Here is a 10739-nt window from a genome sequence, read left to right as displayed (position 1 = left end):
TGTAACTTGACATCACTAGCGCGATGATGAGGGGCTCCCGGGTAGTGGCAGTGGAGACACATTTGGTGTAGGGCTGAGAAGAATAGAGTAGAGTAGATACCGTAGGTGGAGACAAGGCTGTTGTGACTTGCTAATTGATTGGAAACCAGTCCAGCATGCCACGCCCCTCAACTCAAATGGGATTGGCTCCAGTGAATAGAATAAGCAGTACAAAATGGACCGATGTATCCATCCATCCATTATCTAGGAATACTAGAAACCAGTCCAGGATAACCTTATTTAATGTCTTATCATGGTCCAGATTCTACAAGTCTTTTGAACTCTGCTGTAGGGTGGATGTGCCATTTCTGTAGAGACACTTCACTGTAATATGAGAAGTGTGTCAATGATTTGGCCTCATGAGTTATTTCTGTGGCCAGCAAGTTGAAATATTTAAGTGAACCCCCACAGTGTCATGAAATGCTCCCAGGAGGAACTGGCAGTGAGCTTTATGACCTTTTGGTTGAGTCTGTAATGAGATGTTACTTTGTCACATACACTGGGAATTTGTGGAGTATGTTTAAAGTAAACCTTTAACAGGTAGAACTGGTTTATTTGATTTCTATTTTTGAAACATAGATCTGCGTAAGAACAAAATCAAGATACCCCATTATTTGTTGACAAACCAATCAAAGGTTTTCTCATAGGTAGACTTGAATTACAAATAAGATGCATTGATATTCTATCAAATTTCACAAGTGCACAGAAAACAAGAACTATTTCACATCAGACCTATATAAAATAGCTCAAAAGCAACAGAAATTAAATTGACCAAATTGTATAGATCATGGAGTTTCTCGCAGTACTTTTTTTTTTCCTGTTTTAGTCTCAGTCCAAAAATTTTAACTTGTGAATACAATGTGAATTTTTTGTATGTGTGTAGCTGCCCTATGATTTACGGGTGACCTGTCCTGGCTGAATTCTGTTTCTCATCCTAAATTGGCCGACATAACTGGGACAGCGAAAGAGAAACATCCACATTCAAGCAATGACAACCAGAGCTTGTTCAAAACACCCGAATATTTTAAGATGAAGATGTCATTAGAAGAATAACATGGGTTATTAAAAACTTCCCAGCAAAGTGCTACATCAGATGGTGGTGTATGCCGTTTATGTATCACCACACTTGTTTGTTTTGACCATATCTGTGACCTTTTGGTTAACAGGGTACTGTGACTTTCACTGAGTGCAACTAACTATGCCTTTCAATGAGATATATGAGCACCGTTCACTTTCTGCAAGGTAATAGGATGACAAAAATTTCATAAAGGAAAACGTCTTGAGGCTCAGTGTATATTGTTTACACTGTATATTTTTGCACTTTGCCTAAATTAATTTATATAGATAGATATATAGATATAGATATCCATCCATCCATTATCTATACCGCTTGTCCTCACAAGGGTCGCGGGCGTGCTGGAGCCTATCCAAGCTGTCTTCGGGCAGTAGGCGGGGGACACCCTGAATTGGTTGCCAGCCAATCGCAGGGCACACAGAGACAAACAAACAATCACACTCACAATCACACCTAGTAGCAATTTAGAGTGTCCAATCAACTTACACTTATATATATATATATATATATATATATACACACACAGTCAGTCGCAGGGCACACACAGAGACAATTATACACACCGTCACCGAGTGGGAACCGACCCCGCGCTGCCCCGCACACAAGTCAAGCAAGTATACTACTACACCATCAGTGACGCGAGTTTGCATCTTCCTTCCACATTCCAAAAACATGCATGTTAAATTAATTGAAGACTAAATTGCCTGTAAGTGTGAATGATTGTACATGTATGTCTCTTGCCCAAAGTCAGCTGAGATAGGCTCCAGCACACCCGCAACTCTTGTGAGGAATGGGGTACAGATAATGGATGATTGAATGGACATCTAATAGAAGAGGATTTAATTGTCCCTACACCTTACTGGCATAGATAGATGAACAAATATATATATTTCTAACAAATATAAATAATTCTTTGACAAATTAACTTGGATAATTTCTTGTGGCTCTCTCACAGCACCCTAGTTTGTGTTTCGAAACAGGTCTACCTAGTGCTTTGTGATATGAACGGTCATTTTGTGTGCTTAAATGGTAGCTGGAAACAACTATATTCCATCCAGGCCAACTACGGCGAATACCTGTCATAAACAAAGAAGTTGTGCACATCTTTTTATGGTGTAATATGTTCTTGAAAGCAAATTTCCTATTTCTGCATACAATATTTCACCAGAGGCTTCCTGATCATACAGTGTGATGAAACCAAACGTTTGGCTATGGTTTCAGCTGGTAATACAAACAACAAAACCACAATGATACTGCCACCACCGTGCTTTAAAGTGGAACTCAACCTAAACATATTTTTTTCCAAGAATATGTTCCCAGCAGGCCCACTAGTTGAAACACGGCATTCTGATTAATATTGTGTTTGTGGAATATGTGTTAAGCAGAAAAATCCACCCCTTTTTAGCCATCTCAGGGGGCGGACATTTTGTCACTTCTGTCGGTTGAAAATTACATCACAACTGCTCAGGGCTCCAGTAACAACCAATTACGGCTCAGCTGGTCAGCCGTGATTAGTCGTTACCTGAGCCCTGAGCATTTGTGATGTCATTTTCAGCCGACAGAAATGACAAAATTACCGTCCCCAGAGATGGCTAAAAACGGGTGGATTAACAAATCAAATTCTGCTAAAGGCTTAAATAACTTTCCACGTTAGTTGCAAACACCTCTGTAACAAACCCATATTCAAAAAGTGTATTCACTCAAAGAAGGGTGCTCTGTTTCATCACACTCTTAAGTACAGTACCATGTCTCTTGATTAAAAAAAATAAATGAAAAATAAAAGTCTGAGTTTCCTCTTTGATTGGATGGCAGTACTTCTAACCCCCGTTATCTGTTAAAACAAAAACAAGGTTTTTATTTGTACACAAACAAACCTGAGGGAGAATTATTTACATTCTAAATAGCAGTACTTTTCCAGCTAGGACATCTGCTGGGGGTTGTCAAGATTCTGTTGTCTTTATGTATAGCTAAAAATTAAAAGCATTAGGAGTTCAGAATAATCCTAAATTCAATTCTTAAAGTGCACCTACAGTTTAACATTAACACCAGAACCCCCAACGACCTATTCAAGGAACGGACTGCACATGGTAGCTAAAGCTGTGGAATCGGACCCTAAGATTGTTCCTCGGTGGGACATCTTTGTCCGCATGACTTTGATGTCAATACCAAGGTTGTTGTTTAGATTGATTAACTATTTATTCCAGACAAAAATGTTGTTATGCTTGCACTTTTGTAATAACTTTGTTTCTTCATTTCAATCTCCATTTGTCCATCACAGAGATGGCACTACACCAGGGCTAAGATGTGTAGCTCCAGTTAAGCTTCTCAAGCATTTTATTTGATATTCTAAAATATATTTACAAATTACCCCATATGTATCTGTCCAGCCTGCCTTTAGCCCCTAGAGAGAAAAAATCCTGGAGCCATCCCTGCCCACCTATCATTGGTCGATCCAATCAATCATCCATCCAACACTATCTATCTATCTATCTATCTATCTATCTATCTATCTATCTATCTATCTATCTATCTATCTATCTATCTGTCTATTTGTCTGTCTGTCTGTCTGTCTGTCTGTCTGTCTGTCTGTCTGTCTGTCTGTCTGTCTGTCTGTCTGCCTGTCTGTCTGCCTGTCCGTCCGTCCGTCCGTCCCAGAAAAGCAGTCATTGAACTTTCTAATCATTCTCTTCTTTCAGGAAAGTCCAAAACCCTTACATAAAAAATGCAAACAAATATAGCCAAACCGTAATGTAATGAATTCAATAATGTTTTATACCGCTCACTATTTTGTAGAAATAAAAGAAAAACTGCCCTGTTTCCACCTCTCAAGTCGTACCCCACCCCCACCCGCGCGCGCTTGAAAAATGAGACGCGAACGTGAACATCTCGCGAGGTCACGTGTAGCAGGAACCCACCCTTTCAGTGATGCCGACCGCAGTGTGTGTATATTACTGGCGAGGGAGCCGCTAGGAAGCTAGGAGGAGTTGCGGCAAGGTCGACAACAGCATCCTGCTCTCAATTACAGGAAGACAGAAGCTCGACGGACTTAAGTTTGGACCGGGGAGGGGGGAACGAACATTACTGCATTTGCGGCTGCGGAAGAAAAAGTCAGTAGGTCGCTTAAAGTTTCCATCTTGTAGCCTCACGTTTGGCACAAACGAGGAATTGTTCGTTGTTACCGCGGTCCATACGGCTTTCGTAGCGCGTTTCCCCCTCCAGCTCAACAGTTCAGAGAACGGCACAGTTGTGCTCGTCGCGGACTAACTTGTTCTACATCGCTTTGCGGGCCTAACGTGCTTTCCTCATACACGCTTTACCCGTTAGTTTGTGTTGAGTGTGCCATGTCGGCGCCATCAAACACAGCTCCCGCTCCGGGAGAGAACGCCCCGGCGGAGAATGATTTTTTAGCCCCTGACGCGGGGCAGAAGCCGCCCGGTCCGACGCATAGTCAGAGTCGTTTCCAGGTGGACCTTGTGGCCGAGGCAGCTGCCGCAGTCGTAGATGAGTCGCCGAGTTCCGAAGCTTCCACCACTGTCCCATCCAGCGATAAGGCCACTCTTGGTGCTCCTCCTGAGTACCCGGGGACAAGCGGGGAGGAAGCTAAAGGACGCTTTCGGGTGGTGAACTTTATAGACCCAAGCGGGGCTGGGAGTCCGACTTCTCCAGAGGCAGCGCCTGTCGAGGGGATCCAGAATGGGGACACAGTGATGAGCGAGACGAGTCTACATTCATCCACTGGGGGCCAGCATCACTATCACTATGACACCCACACGAACACCTATTACCTGAGGACCTTTGGCCATAACACCATCGATGCCGTGCCCAACATCGATTTCTACCGCCAGACAGCCGCACCTTTGGGGGAGAAGCTGATCAGACCCACCTTGTCGGAGTTGCACGACGAGCTGGACAAGGTAAGACAGCATATGGGCTTTCCGAGTACAGCATAGCTTATAGGTGACGTTGGGTGTACCCTAGTAAAATCATCCTTCTGGGTTTTAACCAACATCCTGTAGTTACCTTTTCTGTATAAACACAATGACTTCTAATTTCAAATTCACGATAAGTTAACGCGTGGGCGGCACGGTGGTCGACTGGTTAGCACGTCTGCCTCACAGTTCAGAGGTCATGGGTTCGATCCCGGCAGTTCCAGTGCCTGCGTGGGTTTTCTACGGGTACTCCGGTTTCCTCCCACATTCCAAAAACATGCATGGTAAGTTGAGTGGACACTCTAAATTGCCCCTAGGTGTGATTGTGAGTGTGTGTGATTGTTTGTCTCTGTGTGCCCTGCGATTGGCTGGCAACTAGTTCGGGGTGTCTCCCGCCTATTGCCCGAAGACAGCAGGGATAGGCTCCAGCACGCCTGCGACCCTTGTGAGGATAAGCGGTATGGATAATGGATGGATAAGTTAACGCATTTACTCAATTCAGATCACATGCTCTGCTCAGATGTTGTCACTTGGGCATGAAGTAAGCATTTGACCATTTTTATGTTAAAAGATGCAGCACTGCATAATGTATTGGATTGAATTCCAGACCTGACAAATTATCGTTGTAGACGTTACATGTTATTTTATTTTAACAATATAATGAAGACTATTATTCCTGACCTGACAAATGATCTTTGCAGACGTTGCAAATTATATTATTTGTTTTAACAATATGATCAAGATGGGTTTTTTTCAATAATTGTCTGGCTCTAGTGAGCAGATCTGAAATTGAAAAATGTGCAGCTAAGCCATGTGATCAGTTTATATGCAGTAAGTATATATAATTATGGCTGGATGATGACGGAAAAATAATAACTACGATTTCAATATACTTATATATTTTCAAATACTTTGTATTTATTCAACTACTAAAACGCAACTACTCAAGTAAAAACTGTCATCATAGCCTCATGCCCATTCATCCCTATATGTTGAAACACTTGTATTCTTGAGCTCTCTATTTGTCAAATGCAAAATGACCTTGTAAATATCATGTGAAATTCAAGCCTCATGCATTTTCATTCTGCTGCATCCACACATTTGATGCCCTTTGCATACATTGACCCCTTGAATAAGCATTAACCTTATCTCTTTATCAAATTCATTTAATCTTACAAAACAAAAAAGTCTGAATCTTTGTACACCTGAATTTTGAAGAAAGAAAAATTCTTTAGTCATTGAAAACTCAACTTTAAAACTTGAAAGGACAATGAGAAAATAAATGAGTAAGAAAGTAAAATAAGAATATACTAAAATAATAGCAATTGAAAAAAACATTCGAAACAAATACTACCTGTTCCAGCTGGCCTCTTAGGGGCAGTGTGGTGCTATGCATGGATTGAGTAAACAGAACAGAAGAAGTTGAAATTGGATGTAGGGATGGGCGATATGGTTAGGGGTGCACATAATTTTTTTTATGGGTTACTCACATGAGTACCAGGAGATTGACTTTGGTACTCACTAGTGGTTCAACGGATCACATAAGTCATAAATCGGATCAGGAAAAAAAAAAAAGAAAAAAAGGTAATTAAAACTTTGACTTAATTTATTTTATAAAACACTTTTGCCCATTAAAAAAAAAAAAAACTCCTAATGTCTAATATTGCCATTTAGGATTTAAGAACGCAATTTAAGGCAGGATACCTCTTTATTTTATACACTGTACCACTTATAAAATAAGAATGTGCTTATTTTATACATGGTACAGTATATAAAATAACAAGGTATTCTGCCAGACATTTTGAGCTGAATGTTTTCTTAAAATTATTTAATGAGCAAAAGTGTTAATAAAATGAATGAAGACAAGGTTTTATTTTTTTTTTCATAATGAAAAAGACCTTGAAATGCAATTTAAAACACCTTCCTTTACACATAGGCAGCGCATTACAAAATAATCTCCACATTATTGAAAAAGAAGTCAAGTTAGCTGTTACGCCACCACAGAGATCAACTTCAAAATAAAAGTCTACTAAGACTATTGCATTGGCATCAGTGACGCAATGTATTATTTGGTAAGCTTTAGTTTTACGTTAGCCTTTGTGGAGGTGGTTTGTTCGTTGAGTATGTTTGCAAAGTGCTCCCATATGCGGCTTATGTGAGCCATGAGTGTTTTCAACGTTCTCTGCTGCTATTACAGTGAATGCGGACTAATTCCGTTGACTTAATGTGAATGCGCACAGTTTTTATTCACCAACGATTCTGCGGATCGCACCCGGCCCGAATCATGATGCTTGATCCGTACCGTTCATGGATCAAACATGATCCGTCGCACCACTATATAGAGGTATGCAAAGGCGCATCGTGACTCATATGACGTTACACATCAGTGATTTCTGTTGCGCATGTGTCCCTGCGCACCAGTTATGTGCAGCCCTGGATATGGGAGAAAAAAAATCTCTATTTTTCAAAAAACTCTAACGATAATTTGCCGATATTCTACAAAAAAATATTTTAAATCTGCACTTGCTTCACAGACCAATTGTGGATAGACAGCATCTCTTTTAAATTGCTGAATACAGCTTTCATAAAATTCTGATTTTTTTTTTTTATTTATTTATTTTTTTTTCTTAAAATGAAAATATTTAAAAACAATCTTGTAAAATTACAACTTAATTCTGGCATAATTGCTCATTTACTTTCATAGAAATTACAACTTTATGTTCATAAAGGTTCACATGTTGTCCTTGCAATAAGAATATGTTATGAACTTTAGAATGGTAATATTAGGACTTTTCCTCAGTAAAATTATGTTGTTTTTTGTATTGTAATATTGCAACTATATCACTATAAGAATTTGTTTGAAATATTTCTGGTTTGCTTTGGATGAAATCAATGATACTGATGGGCTCCACTTGCTATAAAATCAAAGTGGCATTGGCTTTCACACTCTGCCATTTGGGCAGAGTTTGGGCAAACAGGAAGTGGGTGATTTGAGGAGGTCCCCCTTGCACTATGATTGCATCGGAATAGAACAAAAGTGTCCTTTTTGTCGACTTGAGTGACTTCTTGACCTGACATTCCCCCCACCGGCCGTTATCTCCATTAATGTTGTATTTAGATGAGATAAGATAAGAAGGCCTTTATTGATCCCACAGTGGGGAAATTTTCAGTGTTACAGCAGCAAAGATATAGGTCACACAAGGACGGCGGCATAATGTAGCCATTAATGTATAACATTAACGGCAAACATTCAGGATCAAACCTATGTAAATATACGCAGTAACTTTACATAGGTTTGATTTTGGCACTTGGCTAATCGCACTTATATGATTCAACTTTAATAATTCCATCAAGGTTTGTGCAGATAACAAAAGCACTTGTCGAGCAAGCGGGAAGTGCACTTTAAGAACAAAGTTGTTCCTAAACACGCGTTAGGCATCCAAGAAAGAGGCACGGATCAAACGATTTGGAAACGCTTCCAGAAGAGCCAGACCAAGAAATGGGGAAAAAGGTCAAGGTAGAAATCATTACATGCATGTCGAAATAAAGTCATTGTGAATGAAATGGACATTTAAGTACAGACTGAAATAAATAAAGTATGAATTAAATATTTAAGTAATCAAATATTTAACTTCATCAAATTTGAGTTGTAAAGAAAGTGAAATAATGACAAATTAAAAGTGTAAAAAAAATTAAGAATGACTTAAATTAATGGAAATATAATTTTATAAACAATGGAATATTAGAAATGAAATAGAAATGATTCCATACGTAATAAATATTGAAATAAGTAAACATTGAAATAACCGAATAAATAAAAAAACATATATAATTACATATTCAAATAGATGAATGTTGCAATAAGCAAACAGATATTGAGATAATTACATATATATACATATATACATATGCATATAACCCTTGTGAGGATAAGCGATATAGATAATGGATGGATGTATATGTGTATGTTTATTGATTTTGTGTGTGTGTATATATATGTGTGTATATATATGTATATGACAGTTTTGAAAAAGCTCTACGGTATAAGCATTGCATACTATTTATATATAGAACAAGTTTCTGTTATGTTCCGTTATCTAAAGTCTGCCCCTGAGGCCATTTTGGCAACGACTAAACGGACTTTCTAAGGAGCATGTGATGAATGATGACAGAGAGCTCCTTCAAGTAATCATAAATACCTTTTAATTAAAATTAGAGAACAATTTCTACCAGAGCGTGGTGACCTGTACTGGTTTAATTGCCCTTGACTTGTCTTTAAATGTCAAGGATAAGTTTGATGAACTTCAAAGTTACTGTTCACTCCAGTAGCTGAGCTCATGCATCATCGTGTCGCCCTAATCATGAATTTCAACCGCCTCACTAACAGAGAGCTATTCAAAGGGCTGTACTGTAAACATCTAGACTACGAATAGAAAACATTAATGCACTATAAAATACAATTTATTAGAGTTGCAGGGATTAATCGACAACTAATAAATTGTGAAATTAATTGATAATTAATTTTGGTAATCGATTAATTGTTTGGATAAACGTTTCTAAATCCTTGTAATTTCCTCCATGATAGAGGACTGATTTTCTTCTAAAATCAAAATAAAATATCTGCTTTTACTTTGGAAAAACAATGATCAATGTTTTTGAATCAGATGCCATTGACATTTGCACATTACTTCTTTATACACACTGACTAACCGAATGCTGGAAAATGAATTTTGATTTGCGTGTTCCTTTAAAGTGACAGTAACCAGTTAGTGCATTTGACGCGGCTTTTAATATCGGACTAGTTGATCTGATATCGGATTGTTGATTCATTGTGTTTTAATTTTTTCCCCATTATCGGTCCAATAATTATCGTGCACCCCTAATATAGATTTAAAGAATATATCCCAATATAGCATCCATCCATCCATTATCGATACCGCTTCTCCTCATAAGGGTCGCGGGGCGTGCTGGAGCCTATCCCAGCTGTCTTCGGGCAGTAGGCGAGGGACACCCTGAATTGGTTGCCAGCCAATCGCAGGGCACACAGAGACAACATCCCACTCACAATCACACTTAGGGGCAATTTAGAGAGTCCAATCAACTTGCCATGCATGTTTTGGAATGTGGGAGGAAACCGGAGTACCCGGAGAAAACCCACGCAGACACGGGGAGAACATGCAAACTCCACACAGGGAGGCCGGGGCCGGGATCGAACCCACGACCTCTGAACTGTGAGGCGGACGTGCTAACCAGTCGACCACCCAATATAGCATTTTTCCTTAAAATTGCATGACATTAACACGTTCATAAAATACACCTTTTGCATAAAATGGACAATAAAATGAATTTAAATTAATACATAAAATGAAAAACAAAAAAAGTCTCAATCAAAATGTATGGTTTTCAAGTAGTACAGTGAAGTACAAATTAAATTGAATACAATAGTGCTTAAAGTATTATTTAAGAATACCTTTAATCACTACTATTTGTTTAACGAGCAACACAAGTTTGCCAGTTATATTTAACTGTGGTGTCTCAGTCTGAACACTGGGTGACACCCACGTAATGACATACTTTGACAGTAGAAGAAGTCTGACGTCACGCACTGTGCTGAATATAACACTGATTGCTGAGAATATTCTACACTGACCAAACCCAAATGCCCGGTACAGGCCCAGTCAGCACCCCCTGCACAT

General features: G+C 39.2%; 1 protein-coding gene across 2 annotated transcripts in view; it reads left to right on the top strand.

Moving 5' to 3' along the window:
• Positions 1 to 4016: 4016 nt before the first annotated feature.
• slc12a2 (solute carrier family 12 member 2) overlaps positions 4017 to 10739 on the top strand; it is a 108293-nt gene continuing 101570 nt past the window's right edge. For both annotated transcript variants that reach the window (XM_086054473.1, XM_086054472.1), the window contains exon 1: positions 4017 to 5028. In XM_086054473.1, coding sequence (XP_085910599.1) covers positions 4456 to 5028 — 573 coding nt within the window. In that variant the 5' untranslated portion in view covers positions 4017 to 4455. The remainder of the gene's footprint in view (positions 5029 to 10739) is intronic.

This window comes from Filicampus tigris, chromosome 15 (genome assembly GCF_054856515.1).
Source record: "Filicampus tigris isolate MCC_2025a chromosome 15, RoL_Ftig_1.0, whole genome shotgun sequence".
Lineage (NCBI taxonomy): Eukaryota > Metazoa > Chordata > Actinopteri > Syngnathiformes > Syngnathidae > Filicampus > Filicampus tigris.
This window is presented reverse-complemented; position numbering and strand designations above follow the sequence as displayed.